We start from the raw sequence: 22,591 nt of genomic DNA on the forward strand, positions 1-22,591 counted from the left end.
TGCTGTTGCGAACAGATCTATAGAAGGGGGGTCCCACATGAAGATGTATTGTACGTCATCATCGTGCAGCACCCACTCGTGGTTATCGTCCGGTGCTCTGCTGAGAGCATCTGCCTGAACATTCTCTACGCCATGCAGGTGAGCCACTGTTATTGTTAGGTTCCTGGCTAGAAGCCAGTTCCATATTGTATGTGCCTCCAGCTATAGAGTTCTGGATCTGATGCCCCCCTGCTTGTTCAGGTGATATATGGTGGCTGTATTGTCTGTCTGAAAAATTAAAGTGTTCATGGTGAATGCCGGGAAAAAGGCTTTGTGTGCCAGATGAACTGCTCGTAGCTCTAGGAGACTGATGTGATATGATCTCTCCTTCTAAGACCACGAACCTTGAATCTGTAGATGATCCATTTTGGCACCCCATCTTAGCAACGATGTGTCCATGACTATCGTCTGTGTGGGGGCTTGCTGGTGGAAGGGCATCCCTTTCAGAAGATTGTTCGGAGAACACCACTATGTGAGGGACCGTGTTGCATGTGGGAGAGAGAAATCCTGTCCGCTCAACTGTTTATCAGTTGATTCCAAGGAGTTTCCAGACACTTCTGTAAGGGTCTCATGTGGAGGCGAGCATTGGGAGTGAGGTGGATGCAAGAAGCCATCAATCCAAGGACAGATGAGACTATTCTTGCTAGTGAATGAAGTGCTTTCTCAAGAGCTTGACATTTCAGAAGGATTGATAAACATTAGTCCTCTAAAGGAAACACCTTTCCTTGAATGATGTTGATTGTGGCGCCTTAGCAGTGCAGCCTCTGGACGAGGTTGACCTGGAGGCCCAACTGTTGAAGAAGTTGGTAAGTCCGATTGAAATGTAGTTGAAATGTAGTTGGGCCTCTTGAGATGTAGATGCCTGCTGCAAATTGGTAATGGTCTTGTCCCACAAGAAACCTTAGGAACTTCAGATGCTTACTGGCAATGGGGATGTGGAAGTATGCATCGTGAAGATCGATGGAACAGAGCCAATCTCCCTGATGAAGCTAGGGATATATCTGATGTAAAGCCAGCATTCTGAACTTCTCCTCTCAAATCCATTTGTTGGCTATTCTTAGATCAAGAATAGGTCTGAATTTGTGCTTGTCCTTCTTTGGTACCAGGAAATACCTTGAGTAAATCCCTTTTCCACGTTGATCGGTGGGAACTGGTTCAATCGCCTTCTTTTGTAATCGGATGTTGACCTCTGCCCTGAGAGTATGAAGATGGGACATGAAGGGCTTCGGTGGAATAGAAGGCAGAGGGTTTAAAAACCTGAGACAATAACCATTTTGCCCAATATTTGGGAAGATGATCAGCAAATTGTAGAATGGAGTCCCAAAGAGCACTGTCATATCTGCCCTAGAGGGCTGTGGCTCTGGCTGTCTTCATGGAAATGGCAGATGTTGAACAAACTTTGCGACCCTCCGCTTCTAGCTTTTTGCTCTCCCTGTCTGGTAGAGGAGGATGAAGGAGAAATAGAATGCAACTTCTTAGCGGCCATAATAACCACAGAATCTGGAGCTGGGTCTGCCCGCAGAAATGAAGGATCCTGCTCTGGAGGACAATATTTCTTTTGGAGCCTAGAAAGCACAGGGTTGGCTGTGGCTGGTGTCAGGAATAAGTCCATCACCAGTTCTAGGAGACCTGGGATCTTGTGGAAGAACGTTGGTGTAAGGTCTTGAAGATTACAGATGTTGTCGACGTAGGTGCTGCCAAAGGTGGTAGAAGACAAGGAATGACATTGGTGGAATCAAAATCTTGATCTAGTGTTAGAGTGATGACGGTGATGATGTCTGGATCTAGAAGAGCATCTAGATAGATTGATGGCGCGAATGTCTTGAGGAGCCTACAGGCGTCGTGGGAGCCGGTGCAGAAGGTGGTACCGGAGGAGGCGCTACAGGAGCAAGAGGAGTTGGTGAAGACGGTGAAACTGGTGAAGGCATTATTGTATGTGGAGGAGGAGAAGGTTGAGAAAAAGTTGATGGTAATATCTCCAGAGAAAGAGAAGATTCAGATGTGGAGTAAATCCTCTTTCTCTGTGACCTCCTCTATGTCGACAAGCTCCTGGATGTCGATGTACTCCATCAACGTGTTCCTCTCGACGTCAAAACTTCATGACGTTGGGTGTCACTCAGAGTCGATCTTCCAAGCTGTGCCGACGGCAACCTCGACAGAGAGGTACTTCTTGACATCGGATGTCCATGACGTGTGGTGGTGGTGATGGTGTGTAAACTCCGACGTCGTTGAGTGTTGAGACGCTGAGCGGTGTCACTTCCTCGCCATTGAACTTGTTCTCAATAGCAAACATGTCTGCACTGTTGCTTGCCTCGACATAGATGTCCTCGACGTCGACTGCAACCTGCATCGTTTCTGGCCCGAACTGTGCTTCTGGGACATTCTGTGTCCACTGTCTGATGAAGGGAGAGCCCTTCCCCTCGATCTAAGGTCCTACCGGTATCTGCTTTCTTCTTCTGCTGTCCTCTCTGGCTTGGAGACAAATTTTCTCTCTATCACACAGAGTGCGTCTGGAGAGGTTTTTACATGTGTCACAGGCAGCAGATACATGTGAAGACGGAAGACAGATAATACGGACCTTGTGTCGGTCTGTTTTGGTCTTCTTCCTGCCACAGCAAGGACACTTGTAAAAAAGTGAATACATTTGGATGAAAAAATACTTTAAATTTCTGTCAGAATTTTACAAAAAATGACATAAAGTCGTCAGGCAAGATGGTAAACGTTGAGCGAAAGTGTAATCAAAAGTATTTGACAAGAATTTTTGGGAAAAAAACCTCTAAATAGGTAGCGCGCAATGCTTCAGGGTCCTGTCAGAAGAAGTCTCTTGCTGAGCATGATGGAATATGGGAGGACCACCCACTCTTAAAGCCACAGCTTCACTTTTTAGTCTGTACAATGGCAATTTTGGCCTTTGTAGCCTCTCCTGTAGGCTGCATAATGAAATTCTTAAGTGACTGCAATGCTTCCTGAAGAAAGGCGAACATCAACACTTAGGAAGACATTTTCAGAAAAGTGCTCCGGGGTCCCCTCAGGCGGGTGGAACTATTCTGACTGTACATGGAAATCCCCTATGAGAGAAGACGAAAATCATATCCTTCATGAACAGCACCATGTGCAGATCATCAGCAACAGTAAACTCAGCATGACCAATGTAGGAAATTTGGCTGCTGGTTGAGGGGATGAAACCCTACTCAAGCAGCAACCATAATACTTGTAAGGATGAAACACAAGCAGACCCCAAATTAAACTTTTTCACAGCAGGTTATCAAACAACCCAGCAAAGGCAAGATGTGAAAACTCACATTTGAAGTCCTCCAGAAGACGGTTGGGGAAACTCCGCTTGCACTGTGTGGTGCTTGTTGTCTGTGTATTTTATTTAGTGGCAAGAGGCTGTACAATGTGTGCTGTATGCCGGCAGCAGCATATCTGTGCCACATTGTGTGGTGTTTCGTCTTCAATTAAATACATGCACTATCATTCCAAACAGCAAAATCAACTATAACCTCAACAGCACCAGAGTGCCTTGTGTTCGATGGCAAGCTCTTAATGCACCTTGAGTGCATGACTTGCAGACAAAAGAAAACAAGCAGCGACGAAGTGGGGGTGGGGGGCACGGCACAGGGAGATTATATGCGTGTGCTTTGCAAGTAAAGAATATTGCAGGAGAAAAGCTGCCATTTGTAAACCATCTGCAGACAACAACAAAAATAAGCAGCAACGAGGTGGGGCACCACACAAGAAGATTAAGGCCCTCGTTATGAACACCGCAGTAAACACCACACCGGTAACAACCTCCAACAGCCTGGCAGTCTGGACCACCAAATTGTGAACTACCTTAAAAAAAAGGAAGCCTGAAAAACACTCACCGCCAGCAGAGGAGTGCCGACAACGACGACCAAGCCTGCCCACAGGCCGACGGAAAGGTCCTACCGGCCCATTAAATAATGAAGCACTAGACCGCTATCAGTTCCTGGGCGGGAACCACCACCACGCAAAGCCAGACGGAAACGAACCAAATAAAAGGAAACACTCACCAGAGGCACACACAACATGCTGAAGCAGAAATGGATAGAGAGTTGCAAATCATGAAAGCCCCGCTCCTTGCCATATACCTCCACGACCGAGACTCAATCATGGGGCATCCAGGCACCTCAGGAAAAAGGGGCAGGTGGTGGTGGGGGTGGGGACTTACGACTGGGAGGGGGGGTTTGGCTTTACGTTTTGGAGGTGGAGGGGGCTTGGGTCTGGACCTTGAAGCTGGTAGAGGGGACTTGGCCTGGGGTGCAGCAGGTGTTTCAGGGCCAGCACGGGGTCTCTTGCCAACAGGGGAGGTAGCATGGGAATGGGAAGGGCGGACGGGGTGCTGTGATGTAGGATGAGTGGACAGGGCAAGGAAGTGGGCATGTTTAGGGACAAGACGGGGTGGGCCAGTGGGTTTGAATAGGTCACCTTGGGATAGGAAAAGTTTTTATGGGCAATCGGGGTGGACCTGAAAGAAGGCGTGGGAGTGGAGGTAGAGGTAGAGGGGTTGGTTGTGACAGGTGTAAGTGTGCATGACGTGGGTGCAGGTGACTGTACAGTATGCTGAGGTGTGGTGGATGTGTGTTGGTTGGGTGTTTTGGTGCGTTTTAGTGTTTTGGGAGGAGGGGGGTGGACACAGTGGGACAAGAGAGGCTGTCAGTGTACATGGATGTTGTATGGGTGTCTGCAAGTTTAGTGAGTGTGCTGCACATGTCAACTAAAGTCATTGTGGTGAGTGCAGGTGTGGTGTCTGGGGTGCATGAATGGATGTCTGATTTTGTGGTGGCTGCAAGAATAGGGTCAGCAGTATTGAATGAGGGTTCAGTGCCTGTGAGTGTGCATGTAGAGGGGACAGACAGGGAGGCGGAAGATGGGGACACACTGGGGGAAGTGGATGTTGGTGTGTGAGCCTGTGTATATTGGCTGTGTGTATGCCTCTGGTGGGAAGTGTGGTGCTTGTGTTTTGAAGTGTGCTTCTCGTGTGTTGAGGTGTGTGCCTGCATGTCAGAATGTGTGCTTGGGACGGGTCAATGGAGTGGGGTGCTGGAAGGGGTAGAGGTTGTTGGAGGGGGGACGGAATGACCAGGGATACCGGCTGCCGTCAAAGTGGAGGCCAGAGCCTGAAAAGATGTCTGTAGGCCAGACACGGCACCGTGAATGTCATCCAGGTAGGCATTGGTCTGCTGCACCTCTGATGCTAGCCCCTGGATGGCATTGACGATGGTTGTCTACCCTACAAAGATGGTTCTCAGGAGGTCAGTAGCCTCATCAGTGAGGGCAGCAGGGCTGACAGGGGTGGGGGAGTAGGTGCCTGGGGCGAAGGAGATGCCCACCCTTCTGGGTGGGCAGGCACGGGCAACTCGGTGGGGAGCAAATGGGAGGATGGTGATGGTGTGGGGGGTGGCGAAAGATGACACAGAATGGGTGGGCCCACTAGGGTCTGCCAGGGAGCTCCCATCGGAGGAGGTATCAGAGTCGCTACATCTAAAGGTAGTTGCCTCCCTCGTGGTACTCCCCTCTCCCTCCAACCAACTGGTCCTCTTGGCGTCGGACCACTCTGCCTCCAGGGAACCGTGGGCCGCTGCATTCCCACTCGCTGGTGCCTCAGCTCCCTCACCAGATGATGCTGATGTCCACAGAAAACACAAGAGGACAGGGATGGGGAGACAAAACAGGAGAGACAATTGTAGATAGCTGAATGGAGGTACATAAGTGGTTCACACATACACCCAACCTGCAAATATTCCAACAGACAGCACCTACAGCTATACACATGGCTATGCCCCTGACTAGTGGCCACAACCCTGCTCTACAGCCATTCCCCACAGCACTGAAGGACCTGAAGTACTGCAGACCTGACCCTTGCAACCCTACTCCCCACAGGGGTCATTATGTAAAAGGACATCAGTCAGATTCCCTGCCACTAGACAGCATACATACCACAGACAACTCACACATCCCTCAAGGAGGCATACGATGGTTCATGTACTCACCCCATTGTGTCTGCTGTGCAGCCTTCAAGCTCCCATCCAGGTCTGGATACTCCACCACCAGAATGCGTCGCATAAAGGGGGTCAGTGCCCGACGGGCACCCTTTCCTCGTTGGGAGGACTTCCCCAACTGGGCCTCACAGATCTTCCTCGTCCAGCACCGCAGGTCCTCCCACCGCTTCCTGCAATGGGTGCTCCGCTGGCTGTAGCCCCCAGGGTCCGCACCTCCCTGGCGATGGCCTGCCACAGTCCCCTCTTCTGATGGGTGCTGACCTATATGGGACACACAGAAAAAGGAACACAGAGGTCAGAAAATGTCCATTTCATACAGCTGGCTATATGTCCACAATGGGACGGACATTTACGACAGCATAACAGCACACACACACGCAGCATGTCAGGAACCCAGGACTGTACAGTGTCAAGCGTGCACACATGTTTACAGCCATCTGCCACCATTACACACATTCATGCCCCCCCCCCCAAATCCACCTACTCACCTGTACCTATGGTCGACCGTAGAGCTTGGCGTACATTGGTAGGACCCCATCCATGAGCTTCTCCAATTCCTCGCTGGTGAAGGCCAGGGTCCTTTCCCCTGTCACACGTGCCATTTCCATGACCAGAGGCAGGACACAGCAGCACACTCAGTGGAGTACCTGCATGCACGAAATCTGGGAGTCAAGTGAAGTTCGGGTGACGAGTTAGTGTACGCACCATGGCGGTGTGCACCGTCACCACCGGTGGCGATTATGACACGCTAACAATCCACATTGACAACCATGTTAACCAATAAATGGTCGCACAGAGGTGAACACCGCCTTACACTATTACGTCAACCGCTAGCATATGAGGTCACTTCCACTACAACATTTCTGGAGTACAGGGGGCAGACATTTTGGCCTTTACTACGCAGATATTAAATCCTCATATGGCCCATGCAGGCCCTATTGTCCCCAATCCCCATAGGCATTAACAAGTATACATTTACTCACCAAAACAGTCCTGGTGGATCATTGAGGACATGTTACTCCAGTTTCACACCTACTATGCATATGTGTCGTCGACTTGTATGCCAGCTGTGCTGAATAGGAAACATTGTGGGCAGACGTATGTGTGTTCCTCACATGTGTTCTCAACTCCTCCTAGGTACAGACCCATGTGGCAAAGAAGGGCCCCATCGGTGTACAGACCACTTGTTGATTTGAGGACTATGGTGGAGCGTCACATCCTTATCAATTATAGACTTAACCGTGCTACTATTCATGAACTATGTGCATTACTGGATCCAGCACTGAGACCGGCTAATCGGAATCAGCATGGCATCCCAACTGAAGTGCAGGTGCTTTCCTGGCCACAGGCTCATTTCAAGTGACAGTGGGCATGGGTGCAGGTTATTCACAGCCCATGTTTAGCATTATACTGTCCAGATTCCTGAATACATTTGTATGACACCTGCAGTACAATGTGAGGTTTCCCCAAAGTGCTGACCTCCCTGCCATCAAGTCGGACTTCTATGCCTGTGCCAACATTCCTCATGTGATAGGTGCCATTGATGGCACTCACATTGCTCTCATCCCCCCAAGAACCAGTGAACAGGTGTACATAAACACTCCATTAACATTTGATTGGTGTGTACTGCAGACCCGTACATCTCACATGTGATTGCCATGTTTCCTGAAATCAGTCCATGATTCCTTTGTGCTGAGGAACAGTAGTGTGCCACACATGATGGAACAACTACAAGGGGACAGAGGATGGATCATAGGTAAGTGTGTCTGACACTTTTTGGCACATAACAGACAGCCAGGCTGTCTGCCACTGAGGGTTGTCAGTGACAGTCCTGTTTTGCCCCCTTTTTAGGTGATTCTGGCTACCCCAACATGCGTTGGCTCCTGACACCAGTGAGGAATCCTAGGACAGATGCAGAGAGGAATTAGAATGTGGCCCATGGACGTACTAGGAGGGTGATAGAGCCCACAATAGGTCTCCTGAAGGCTAGATTCCGTTGCCTCCATATCTCTGGGGGATCCCTGGCCTATGAGCCTGGAAAGGTGTGTAGAATAGTGGTAGCCTCCTGCATGCTGCACAACGTGGCTGTGAAGAAATCTATCCCCCTCTTGGAAGAGGTGGGTGCTGCATATCCAGACCAGTTTCCTCAGGGAGGGGATGAGAGTGATGATGATGATGAGGAGGGGGAAGATGTACATTCCAGGAACCAACTAATAAAAAATTAACTTCCAGTAAATATGTGGGACTATTCGATGATGTTGCTGTCTGTGCAGCATACTGTCAGTGTGCCTTCTCCTCTATGGGGGTGTTGGGTCTATAGATATTGTCACTGTGACCAGGTTTGCATGGGACATGTAACATTCTAGACTAATTGTTTGACAATTCAGTTGGCACAACCACATGTTGTGCGTGGGGTGCAATTCCTGCAACTCAGATAAGAATAAATGATTTCGAAGACTATTGCATCCACACTTCCATTTGTTTCAACATAATGACAGGGGACATTGCCATTGGTGAACAGGTGTTTTATTTGGTGCAGGGATGACATCGTGCAGTTTACAGTGATGTGAGTGAGCTACTGGTGGATGTCCATATTGGCTGCGTGGTTGCATTGTTTGTTGGCAGTCGTGATATGCCCATCTATCATTTACAGTTTTTGTGGTTGGTATTACACGATGTGGACAGTGGTTCAGTGGCACACTTGGAGGACAGTTCTTGTCAGTGTCACTTCTTTGAGGGGGCCTTGGTATTGGCAGGTGTTCCTGTGCCATATCTGGGCCTGGGGGACCGTTTGGGTGCATGGTGTTGACCTGAACGGGTTGAGATGCAGGTCTCTTGTGTGTCCTGAGATAGTGGCACAAGTCCAGTTGCTGCTGCTGATGTTGTTGCCGGTCTGTATCTTGGCCTGTGGTAGGGTCTTCCTGGTCTGTGGGGGTCTCAGGCTGGATTGGGACAAGGTGTAGCAGCGCACTTGCTATGGTAGCCATGGTGGCATTGTGCAGTTTCCACTGTACCATGGCCTCTTGGTGGTGTGCTAGCTGCATCCTTTGACTCTGCTCCAGGGTGGAACCAATCTGGGCCAATCTGTCCTGGGTATGGTGTCATGCTCCCAGGACCTCAGATATCACTTCCTGCTCTGCAGCATCCATCCTGTGGCCTCCCCTCTTGGCCAGTGATGCCCTCCCACTGGGTCTAGCCCCCTGTGCCTGTGCCCCCTGCACAGGTCTGGCGGTACCACTTATACTGGGGCCATCGTCTTCCTGCCTGTTGGTAGGGGGTGCTGTGGCCTCTGTCTATGTGTTCCACCAGTCTGTGGCCTGGATACGCAGGTGTGGGGATGGTTGCCCTGGGCTGATGTTGTTGGCTGGGTGGTAGGAGTGTCAGTGGTGTCCTGGGTGGGGCTGCTGGATGGTGACAGTACAGGACTGTGTGAGGGGCTAGGGTGTTCCTCATTGTCCAGGATTCCCTCTTCTGTGCCCTGGCTGGTGCCTCTGTCTCAATGTGGGGCACTACCACTCCTTGTCCTGTCCATCAGGGTGGCATGGCTGGTGGTGCCTGTTGGGGGAATGGACATGTCTGTTATAGTTGCATAACCAGATGGGGTGCACAGGGCTGGGCTGTTTTGTGCAGGTTTTACACGTAGGGGCCATGCATGGTGTCTTTGTGAGGTTTGCATTGCATTTTGCTTAGGATGTGGAGGTGCACTATGTGTGGTGTAGTGCTTTGTGATTCTTTGCAGGGGTAGCTGTGCACAGGCTATGCACAGAGGGAGGGATGTGGGCCAGTTAGTGGGTTTGTGGGCATGCAGAGTGACTGGATGTTGTGATTGTGGCCTCGGTGGTGTAGTGGTTCTGGTGGTTGTTGGAGGGGTGGGGTGGTCCATGCATTACAGGTGTGATCGATATGTGGTAATTGTAGACGACTTACCCGAGTCCATTGCCCCAATGAGTCCAGTGAGGCCCTGAGGGTGCAGGATGGCCAGTACCTTTTGCTCTCAATCAGTGTAATTGGTGGTGTTGGTCCTCCCCCAGTCTTCTCGACTGCAATGTTGTGCCGGGATGCCATGGACCTTACCTTTCCACGGTGGTCGTTCCATCTCCTGCGGATGTCGTCCTTCGTGCGTGGATGCTGTCCCACTGCATTGACCTTGTCTGCCATAGCTACATCTTCCTGACGATGGGTGTATGCTGGACCTGTGCCCGGAATATTTGTGGTTCGACCTTCAGTATCTCATCCACCATGATCCTTAGCTCCCTTCCTGTAAAGCGTGGGTGTTTGGGGGGTACCATGGTGTGTGTTGTGAGTGGTGTGTGGATCTAGGTGAGGGTGGTGTTACGTGGTTGGGTGTATGCATTGTGTATTGTGGCATTCAGTGCCTGCTTCTGGAGTTCTCTGTTGGGTCCATTGCTGTCTGTGGCGGTCTGTACCGCCAATGATCTTTCGACTTCCACTGACCACCGCAGTGATTTGTGCACCCTTATTTGGAGGGCAGGGGGTTTGTATGTTCGCCGGTGGCGGGGTCAGAGGATCTGCATTTCCACCGTCAAGGTCCTGGCGGTGACTGGTGGCTGGGACTTTTTTTGGGATTCTGATTTTTGCATCTTTATATGGTGGGTTTCTGTTCACCGCCAATGGCGGTCTTCCGTTCACCGTCGCCACGGAGGCCGACAGTGTTTACCGCCGTGTTCATAATGAGGGCCTAATGAAGTGAAAGAATAAAGTAGTTCGGAAACACAGGGGATAATTAGAACTGGTGGAGTAAGACTGTAGCTGACAAATGCATGTCATAAACAAATAGAAACAAATAGAAACAAATATTAATTCAGTAAAGCAAACTCTTCTAATTTTGTAGGCTGGGCTGCATACAGAAGAGCTGCTGACAGGTTGCTGAAGAGCTAGAAGCCTGCTCTACACAGAGGGCCTGACAGTGCACATATACACAGTGTACAGAACATGTACACTCATGGCTGGCTATTGGTTGCAACCTGTCTAGCCTCATGCTATTCACAGGTGAAATGAGTGTGTCCCTCCTCTGAGATGGACGCCAACTCCTACTGACCATGTCAGACCCTGGGAACCCCTGAGGTGGCCACCTTTATCCCTGCAACTGTCATACCTTTGCATCTCTTATCTAGCGTTCACATCCGGTGAGTGTAACAAAGGTGCAGGATTACTGTAAGAAAGAGCTACGTCCTGGCACCTAATATATTGCAAAGTAATGGTAAGTAATGCAGTGCTGACTCTATAGTTTTCAGGGTAAACTCTAGTTAAAGACCATCATAATCAAAATATGAAACTGACCTGTCTCTGGTCCAACACCAAAAAATAAATTGTTTTCTCAGTGTGCAGTCTACAAATAACCAGAAACACCCATTGTGAGGGCACTCAAGCAAAGCACCACACAGCTGAAGAACCTTAAAGGAAGCAAAACATCACAAGGTCAGGAGATTGCTTCAGTAAAAAATGTAATGTACTGTTCGAATTAAAGATTATCTCATTGGAAATTGGTCAGGGGTTCACTGCCACACTGAGGACATTGTTATGGAACCATTTTAGTGATGTCTTTGGGCACATTATTTTAGCAAATAGGCCTTGTGCCTGTGTCCTTTAGTCTAGTAACGTTTCATTTTATTTCTTTTAAAAATGATCACGTTTGTGGTGATGCTTATTTTCCTTTATCTTGCTGGCCTTCCGACTAGGAAATCTTTTACATTTCTTAGCATGACATTCTTTCACTCTGTGCTTTATTCAAGGCTGCGATGAAATAGGATTGCCGCCATAAGTGGTACACTGCATCTCTAACATTTCACAGAAACATACATATTTTTACACAGGGACGCTTTCTTCAGAACACTAGCTGTTTAATTATAAAAACATCTCTCTGTCCACTGCACGTTAGAGGGAGGTTCCAGCCAGATGACCATGACTGCATGCTGTCTGACTTCGATACAGCTGCTCACTGAGACCAACGATTCCCTGGCCTATATAGGGGTGGTGTCTCTATAGATGACAGGCTTCCTCCCTACTGTCATACTCAGGTATGGGGAGTTATGTCCTCCAGGGGGGTCCTGAAGGTCAGATTAGGGCTTATCCTTCTGTGCTTCAGCATAGAACATTAGTGGCATAGGTAGGAATCACACATCTTGTATAGTGACAGTATGGTGGGACTCTTGTCACCATTCAGCTGTTAGTATGTTTTATCATCTTAAATATTGCAGTTTATGTTATTTTATCTAAGACGCAGATTATTAAATCTTTTTTAACCATTCCCTGCTTCTGTTTGTCTTTGCTAGTGTGAGACAAATGAAACTGAGAGAAAAGGCTAAGATCTGATCCACCACGATTTTCCTGAGCAGTCACAATGTCATGCGCCTGGTTGCCAAAAATCATCCCTGGTCTTGGCCATAGATGAGGCACTGTTAGCTGGGCAGAAATGGATAAGGCTGACAGTTGTCGCATGGTGTGGGATCAAACTTAGTTCCCCACAATTTAGGTGATGCTCCTGCCCAAATCCAGCAGCCTCACTGGTACAATGAGAGAGAACGTGACATGGTGCCACCAATGTTTGGTCATGCACTGATTTTCAGATCTTCCTGAGCATCTCTGTCTCACTACGACCTAAAGCACCACAATACTGTTTACGGATATGTATTGAGGATTTCCTCCTCAGCTAGATAGGTAGTACCTAATCCATGCTGTAGGTTGTTCAAGCTTGAACTTTAAGAGGGTTAATCTGCATTTGGTGTCCTTATCTCTGAACAGGTACATTTACCATGGCGACCCCGCAATGGGTGGTAATTGCAGTATACATGCGACCTCCTCTCACTGCTCATTTATTGGCTAATGGCATTACAGCCTAGGTGTGTCCTGTTACATTTGTAGTTGAAGCCCATGCAGCCTATAGAAGACAAACATTTTACTCTCGGGTCAACTTTTCAGAAGTCGATGGGAACACTAAGATATTTCATCATTATACACCTGTACCTGCTAATGTACCTGCCAATACAGAGCATAAGCATATTTAGAGATACCTCTATCCTTTGAAGACCAGCATAACTGGCTTGATGTTGCCCTATGCCACACAATACTCCATATTAGGTTAGGTTCTCTGAGTAATGATGGTCCAACCTGGCCCTTATTGGCCACATACTCACCGCATCATGATGCAAGCATCTTGGAGGTAGCTAAGGTTCACCGCTTATACACTGAGCTTACAGCAATTTATAGACTCTTAGGGGGTTATTCCAACTTTGGAGGAGTGTTAATCCGTCCCAAAAGTGACGGTAAAGTGACGGATATACCACCAGCAGTATTACGAGTTCCATAGGATATAATGGACTCGTAATACGGCTGGTGGTAAATCCGTCACTTTTCCGTCACTTTTGGGACGGATTAACACCTCCTCCAAAGTTGGAATAACCCCCAAAGTACAGTTTGTAATGCAAACATTAAATATTAACCCAATGCATGCTACTCCAGCTCAACCACACGCAATCTCACCAGGAATTAACCCTGCAACTGTACATTCAATTATGGGTAAAGTATCTGCCAAACGGGAAGAAATTCCATTTTGGTTAGCTTAAAAAATAAATGCGCTGGAGGCAGTATTTCCCCATATGGGACTTCAAGATAAACACAGAATTCTCACTTTGTGCTTGCCATTTGGGATGGTTCCCACAGTAGATAACTGCACTACTTGGGGCACGGTATTTGCCACGCTCTGTACTGCTGCACAAGGTACACCAACACTTGCCAATCTTCCGAAGTGTTAAAACAAATTCAAGACGAATACAAATTCAAGCCCTGGCCCTAGATGTGGGGATGCAATTAATTAGCAATTTTGCCACCGTATCTGCAATAATATTAAGTATTCTTAAAGGAGAAGCAGTAGCACTAGCAGTGCGCATGTGGCTCTGGGACGTTTCTGCACAGGAGCAAGAAGGTAAGCTGCCAAAGATTATCGCCAAGACCTACTACAGTATTGGTCGGGATAGTCTGGGTGCCAGACCTAGTAAACCACAATTACAGGGTAAAGCCAATAAGGATTCTACAAGCAAGCACCTAAGGGCTCTAAAAAACGCCGGGATGAACAAAAACAAACACCTAAAAAAGAAAGGGGAGACTCTCTGCATTCGGAGAACCCTCAACACTGCTATAATCAATTATATTGATATCAATTTAATGATACACACCAATTTTGTTCCTTTCAAGACTCACCAAATAAATGCAGTGAGAGAGGTGGACAGTCAGAACAGGGAACTGAGTATGTGAAACCAAGAAAACGCTTGTAGGAAGTTGCCTCTGTATATATTATCTCAAAGTAAGAGATAGTGTACATATAGTCCAAGGGTTCCCCTTAGAGTTAAGATAGTGGCAAAATTAAATAATTCTAATGCTCTATTTGTGGTAGTGCGGTCGAGGAGTAGGCTTATCAGAGGGTAGTGTTAAGCATTTGTTGTACACACACAGGCAAAAAAATGAGAACACACTCAAAGACTTAACTCCAGGCCAATAGTTTCTATATAGGAAAATATATTTTCTTAATTTATTTTTAGAAGCTCAAGTTCAAGAGTTGAAGTAAATATATAAAATGCAAGGTACTCCACACAGGTAAGTTAGGAACTTTGAATTAGAGCAATAACATATACAGTTTTTGTTAAAATGGCAATAAGCTATTTTAAAAGTAGACACAGTGCAAAAATCAACAGTTCCCGGGGAGGTAAGTACTGGTTAGGTTGTGAGGTAAGTAAGACACTTACAAGTCTCAGTTCCTGGGCAAAGGCAGCCCACCATTGGGGGTTCGAGGCAACCCCAAAGTTACCACACCAGCAGCTCAGGGCCGGTCAGGTGCAGAGGTCAAAGAGGTGCCAAAAAACACAGGCCCTATGGAGAACAGGGGTGCTCCGGTTCCAGTCTGCCAGCAGGTAAGTACCTGCGTCTTCGGAGGGCAGACCGGGGGGTTTTGTAGAGCACTGGGGGGGATACAAGTAGGCACACAAAACACACCCTCAGCGGCACAGAGGCGGCCGGGTGCAGTGTGAAAATCAGGCGTCGGGTTTTGTATTGGATTCAATGGAGCGACCCGGGGGTCACTCTAGCGGTGCAGGCAGGGCACAGGGGGGCTTCTCGGGCCAGCCACCAACTGGGCTAGGCAGAGGGTCGCCTGGGGGTCACTCCTGCACTGAAGTTCGGTTCCTTCTGGTCCTGGGGGCTGCTGGTGCAGTGCTTGGTCCAGGCGTTGGGTCCCTTGTTACAGGGAGCCTCTGGATTCTCTCTGCATGCATTGCTGTGAGGGTCCCGGGGGTCGTCTTGGGCTACTCACCGGGTCGAAGTCGCCAGGGAGTCCTCCCTGTGGTGTTAGTTCTCTGTATCTCGAGCCAGAGGTGTCGGTGCAGAGGGTGAAGTCTCACACTTCCGGTGGGAAGAGTGAGGTCTTTGAAAGTTGCTGAAAAGTTGCAAGATTGTTGCTGTTTGTTGAGCAGAGCCCCTGCTCAGTGGAGTTTCTTGGTCCTGGGGGTCAGGGCAGTCCTCTGAGGCTTCAGAGGTCGCTGGTCCCTGTTGGATGCATCGCTGTTGCAGTTTTTCGAGTCAGGATACAGGCCAGTAGGGCTGGGGCCAAAGCAGTTGTCGTCTTCCGTCGTCTCTGCAGGCTTGTAGGTCAGCAGTCCTTCTTCTTAGTTCAGGTTGCAGGAATCTGATTTCCTGGGTTCTTGGGTGCCCCTAAATACTAAATTTAGGGATGTGTTTACGTCTGGGAGGGCAGTAGCCAATGGCTACTGCCCTGGAGGTTGGCTACACCCTCTTTGTGTCTCCTCCCTGAGGGGAGGGGGGCACATCCCTAATCCTATTGGGGGAATCCTCCAAACTTAAGATGGAGGATTTCTAAAGGCAGGGGTCACCTCAGCTCAGGGCACCTTAGGGGCTGTCCTGACTGGTGGGTGACTCCTCCTTGTTTTTCTAATTATCTCCTCCAGCCTTGCCGCCAAAATGTGGGGCAGTGGCCAGAATCGCGGGCATCTCCACTAGATGGGATGTCCTGTGGCGCTGTAACAAAGGGGGTGAGCCTTTGAGGCTCACCACCAGCTGTTACAGTTCCTGCAGGGGGAGGTGAGAAGCACCTCCACCCAATACAGGCTTTGTTCCTGTCCACAGAGTGACAAATTCACTCTCCCCATGTGGCCAGCAACTCGTCTAGTTGTGGCAGGCTGGCAGAAACTGGTCACCCTAACACTAGAAGTCGGATTGGTATTCAGGGGGCATCTATAAGATGGATTAGGCGACAGTTGTCAAATAGTGTGATATCTAACTCAGTTCACCACAATTCCGGTTATGCTGCTGCCCAAATGCAGCAGCCTCATTGGTACAATGAGAGCCAAAGCAACAGCACACAGATCTGAACCACTCCTTGCTGCTCTGTGTGAGCGCTGCCACAAGGTGTTTATGTCCATAAAACACACAAGGTATACAGACCTGATAGCCTTTCAATATTTCTAGACTGTTGTTTAACTCAAGAATTCACATACTATGGAAATATTTAAATGCACTTTGGTCTTCGTAGCACTAGTAATGTAGCTTGCACTAGTACTTGTACATAGGTGTCAATCACACTGTTGCTACAGCAGTCAGTCGTAGTGGTACAGCCAAAATGAAGCACACCAGAGTGGCTTTCACTTAGACATAATAACAGGCCTCTATAACACTGTTACTTCACCTTGGCTGTACCTGCACACAGCTTTATATAACATTGATACTTCACCTCTCACCTGCGCAGGTATACGTACAGAAATACACACCCGAGAGCCTCTGGTTGCACTGCTACTGAAGCCCACACCTGTACCTCCACACATGCTAACAGGTGACTGTTACTCCACCTCTCACCTGTACCTGTACTCAGGTCATTATAACACTGTTACTGAGGCTCTCACTTGTACTCTGGTGTGTATAACACTGTTACCTCAGAGTGCCTGTACTCAGCTCAATATAACACTGTTCCAGAGGCTCCCATCTGCACCTGCACATTGCTCTATATAACACTATTACTTTGCATCACACTTGCACAGGTGTACTCACAGAAATATACACATGAGAGCCTGTGTTTGCAAACAGCCATATATAACACTGTTATGAGGCCCTCACCTGTACCTCCCCACCATCAATAGGAGACTGTTAGTTCATCTCTCATCTGCAGGTGTACTCAGATCAATATAACACTGATATTGAGCCCACACCTCTACCTGCACATAGGTCTAAATAACACTATTATTGAGGCTTTCACCTATACCTGAGTACAGCTCTATATAACTATAATTATGTCTCTCACCTATACCTGCACACAGGTCTAGATAACATTGACACTGAGCCCTCACCTGTACCTGTTCTCAGCTTTCTAAAACACTGTTACTATGGCTCTCACCTGTACCTTCAAAGAGCTCTATATGGCATATTTAGTGTGCCTCTCACCTGTACCGCCACACACACTATATAACGTATAATGTTCCTGTGGCGCTCACCTGTACCTGCACACAGCTTTATATAACACTGCTACTGAAGATCTTACATGTATCTTGCAGGTCAACATCACACTGTTACTCACCTCTATCTGTACTAGGTTCAATATACCACTGTTACTGAGACTCTCACCTGCCTCAGCACACTCCTCCAGATAATACTTTTAAATGGGCTGTCATCTTCACCTGTGCTCAGCGCTATATATCATCTAGCCTGGGAAATATTGTTTGGGGTCAAGGGCAACAAGTTTTCATGTTTATTTTTATCCTTGGGACAGTAGGCCCCACCCACAGCAGCACAAACCCTTTGACTGCTAGTTTACAGAGAAGGGAACTCTCTGCATTTGAAGTAATTAGCACCCATGTCAATGCTGTTCAAAAGTGCATTTATCGTTCATTATTGAAAAGCCTTTAATATTAGGGTGAGCGATATAAATAAACGTTTTAAAATCACACAGCACTAATGACAGTAGTCCCATAAAAAAAAAGTGCACATGTTTGAAAAGTTAACAATATGAGGCTAAGTATAATGCTCCCAGAATGCTCTCGGGTTAGATGTATATGTTTGCAGAAGCTTGTAAGCAAGAGTGAAGATTCTTTGCTTACAAAATAAAATGTTCAGAAAAAAATGCAAGAAGGAAAAAAACGTTTTGCTACTATGAAACTCTAGGTGCTATTTTTTTTAAGAATAATTTAGTAAAATGTGTTGATGCATGCTTGCATTTCTGAAAGATATTCCTAATGGAAAATCATTGCAACCATTTTCAACAAGATTATGGGAAGCATAAAAATAAACAAGCACTGGCAAAGCCAACCAATGTGACATTTTTTTGGGAGTATTTTGGTTTCCCCAATGTGTGTCTTGTTTTTTACATGACTTTTGTAAAACTTTATTGTTGTGGGAGCTTCCAGGCTCTCACCATTGTAACAAACACTGGCAAAAAGAAAAAAAGGTTTTGGTCTCAAAAAGCACACATTGCCACTAGTGGCATAACAAAGACCCGCAGCCCCCCACCAGGGAGCGCCATGAGAACAGCACCTGCCCTGAGTGAGTCATGAGGGGTACCCCTCCATGTTCTTTGCAGGGGGCCCCCTCCAGCTTCATTATGCCACTGACTGCCACAGTAGTTCCTGGCACTGAAAAAAACTACTTTGTGTGCCAATATGCTCCTTGTGGAAGAGCAGAATGTGACCACTCACAGTAAAGCCAGCCGATAGAGAGAGAAATAGCAGTTCAATAAAAACTAAATGTCTTTGTTAACGCCAGACCTAATTAGGGACCCAATTCTTAAAGAAAGTCACAAAAGTGCATCCATGGTGTATGTCTTTGAATTTGAGGTTTTCATGAATTCACAAGAACTTACAGATGTAGACCAGGAAATCGTAATCCTAGAAAATATTTGTGAATTTTATTTTAGAATGAGCAAATATGCATCTGTAGAGATTGCTCATGTGAAAATCTGTTGAGCGTTTCCAAGTTCACTTTCCGTCCAACCACTTTTTTCCCAACCCTGGAAGCACTTCACCTACTGCCCTTGTCAGGAGTAAATTTCTAACCTCTATCATTATGGGAAAAGATTAGGGAAGAGCTGGTGAAAATCCCCAAAACATGCAAGCTAGTAGGCTTGCAGACACAAACGCATTCCAGCCCTGGACCGTTTGCTTACTGCTTCCACTAGTCCCAGTATGTAGACCCTGGCAAAGGTGGCAAAATAAGGAAATTGCTATAGTAGGGATTGAAATTGCAAGTATTCAAGCTCTACTGTAGTAGTAGCCCTGGCATAATCACAGAGGCTATTATCAGAGCTCTTCCACAATGAGATTGCTGCAGTAATGTGTCGCTGCTCTACATGGCACCAAAGGAGCAAGTAGATTTTTTTACAGGACAAGTAGATTTAAGAAGCAACCTGTCCCATGGACAAGCAGATATTTTATTAAGTTCCACAGCCCGGACTTGACTCTCTCCTGTACCTGTACTTAGGTATACTTAGTACTGTTATGGCTGTCACTCTTCCTGTACTCATGTCAGTACTATCCTGTTAGTTCCACAATCACTTGTACAGGTGTATTTACTATGATGCACACCTGGGAGTCTACAGAAGCACAGAACCATATATAATATTATAACTGCGGCTCTCGCCTCCACAGGTGTACATACAGTGATGCACATCTCAGAGTCTACACCTACACAGAACCATACTATTAATGCAGCTGTCACCTACACAGGTGTAGTTACAGAATTGCACACCTGAGACTACACCTACACAACCCATATATAATATTATAACTGCAGCTCTCAGCTTCAAAGGTGTACTTACAGTGATGCACACCTGAGAGTCTACACAAGTGGAGAACCATATATAATACTATCACTGCAGCTCTCATCTTCACAGGTTTACTTACAGAATTGCACACCTGGGAGACCCCACCTACACAAACCACATATAATACTATTACTGAAGGTCTCACCTGCACAGGTGTACTTACAGTGATACACACATGAGAGTCTACACAAGCACAGAACCTTATATACTATTACTGCAGCTCTCACCTGCACAGGTGTGCTGACAGTGATGCACGTCTCAGAGTCTACACCTACACAGAACCATACTATTCATGCAGCTCTCACATGCACAGGTGTACTGACAGTGATACACACATGAGAGTCTACACAAGCACAGAACCATTTATAATACTATTACTGAAGCTCTCACCTGCACAGGTGTACTTACAGTTATGCACATCTCAGAGTCTACACCTACACAGAACCATACTATTGATGAAGCTCTCACCTGCACAGGTGTAGTTACAGAATTGCACACCTGAGACTACACCTATACAAACTATATATAATACTGTCACTGCGGCTCTCACCTGCAAAGGTGTACTTACAGTGATGCACATCTCAGAGTCTACACCTACACATAACCATACTATTGATGAAGCTCTCACCTGCACAGGTGTAGTTACAGAATTGCACACCTGAGACTACACCTATATAAACATTATATAATACGATTACTGCGGCTCTCACCTGCACAGGTGTACTGACAGTGACGCACACCTGACAGTCCACAGAAGCACAGAACCATATATAATACTATTACTGCGGCTCTCACCTGCACAGGTGCACTTACAGTGATGCACATCTCAGAGTCTACACCTGCACAGAACCATACTATTAAAGAAGCTCTCACCTACACAGGTGTAGTTACAGAATTGCACACCTGGGAATCTACAGAAGCACAGAACCTTATATAATTCTATCACTGCGGCGCTCACCTGCACAGGTGTAGTTACAGTGATGCACAGATGAGACTCTACACAAGCAGAGAACCTTATCTAATACTATCACTGCAGCTCCCAGCAGTACACGCGCAGAGCTCTATATACCATTGTGAAAGGGAGTCTCACGTCTATCTGTACTCAGGTCTATACAATACTTGTACTTCTCCCTCAACTCTTGCTTCCCTCCTGTCAGTATAATCCTGTTAGTTCGGCTCTCACCTGCACAGGTGAGCTCCAGCAGGTGCTCAGCAGACACACTGCGACCAGGGCCCACGCTCTCCTGTCCATCCTCGGGTTCTGGGCAGTGCTCAGGTCACCAGCGGACAATGTTTCTTCCTTCAGGTCGATGCTATGTTGAACCCAGCCCGAACCTTTATATACCCTGGAGAGGATGAGCATCCTCCAATCAGCTCTCAGGACGAAGGATGACACGAGCTTCTGCACACACCACAAGGTGTGTCGGTGCTAGAGGGGATGCCAGGGAGCTCCGCTGACATAGTGAACGCCAAGAAAACAATGCTAATCAACTTTTCAGCGTGATAAATCGAGTTTGCTACACACAGTGTCAATCCTTTTGAAATGAGTTTGTGATTGGACACGCGTCCCCTCCCGTCGTTCGGCTCCTCAAACAACACCCAGAGTCCTCGAGGCACCCAGAGAGCGGACAAAACACACTTGACACAAGGAGGGCATCTGGTAAGATGCTCGTGCACGCGCGGGGGCGATGTCTTTTATTCACGCTCGTGCCGTATTTATGTCACTTCTCGGGACAGACAAGAGGCGGATAAGGATGAATGGATCGACTGATGGACAAATGGGTGGATGGCTGCAAAGAGCGGTGAATGGATGGCTAGATACATAGACGAATGGATCAGTGCTTGGATGCGTGGGTTGATGTGAAGACATAACAAATGAATACATGCGAAGAAAGGGAAGCAGATGAGCTACAAGCAGACAGGAGACGCGCAGAGATCAGCCCTCTACCACTCCTACAGCAGTCTGTCTTTCGATCTTTCTTTGCACATCTGTTAGTGGCCCTGTTTACCCCTCCCTCCTGCTCTCTGTCGTGGTAATCTGTTGCCAGTTTCTAAGGACATATTTTACTAACGTGTGAGAAGTCGTGCAGAGGTTAATTTGTAAAAGAATGAGTGCTGGTGCCCAAAGCTGGCGGTCAGTGCAGTTAAACGTCAGGCACCGAATACCAAGGATACGTAGTCTTAAATCCACCACAGGCCTCTATAATCCACCACCAGGCACTCCCAGCCCCTTCATCTCACTCCTGCACTTTCCTGCTTTCTCCCTTTGTGACAGGTTCCCATCTTCCTCTTACTCCCTCTTTCAGTTTAGTGTTTTTTCCCTCTCTCCTGCTCACTGTAAATTTCTGATGCGAAAAAATAAGTGCCGGTCTCCAAAAATGAGTGCTGGTAGGCCCCACGAATCAACAATCAATCATCTTTATTGTTCAGTTAATTAATACTTGCAATTGTTATAAAATCACAATTCAACAGCATCTCTAAGTAAAATCCAAGGCTTGCGTATCTCTAAGCATCTTTAGTTGTAAACGTTTTGACAGCTAACAGATTACTGGCATAAAAAGAATAATCCTTTCTCCAAAGTTTAAATCCGTCGTAAATCCTAAAACATGACAGTGTTGCTGGAGCAAATACTCAAGGAAAAGTGCTTGATGCTTTGGCTTAGTGGCAGTTCTATCACAGGGAAAATGCTGGCCCAAAA

At 47.4% G+C, this 22,591-nt stretch overlaps 1 protein-coding gene across 1 annotated transcript in view; it reads right to left on the reverse strand.

The window, feature by feature from the left end:
- LOC138283728 (embryonic protein UVS.2-like) overlaps positions 1–21,201 on the reverse strand; it is an 83,604-nt gene extending 62,403 nt beyond the window's left edge. The window contains exon 1 of the mRNA XM_069221773.1: positions 21,077–21,201. Coding sequence (XP_069077874.1) covers positions 21,077–21,145 — 69 coding nt within the window. The 5' untranslated portion in view covers positions 21,146–21,201. The remainder of the gene's footprint in view (positions 1–21,076) is intronic.
- Between the last annotated feature and the right edge of the window lie 1,390 nt (positions 21,202–22,591).

The sequence above is a fragment of the Pleurodeles waltl genome, chromosome 3_1, assembly GCF_031143425.1.
Source record: "Pleurodeles waltl isolate 20211129_DDA chromosome 3_1, aPleWal1.hap1.20221129, whole genome shotgun sequence".
In the NCBI taxonomy this organism is placed as follows: Eukaryota; Metazoa; Chordata; class Amphibia; order Caudata; family Salamandridae; genus Pleurodeles; species Pleurodeles waltl.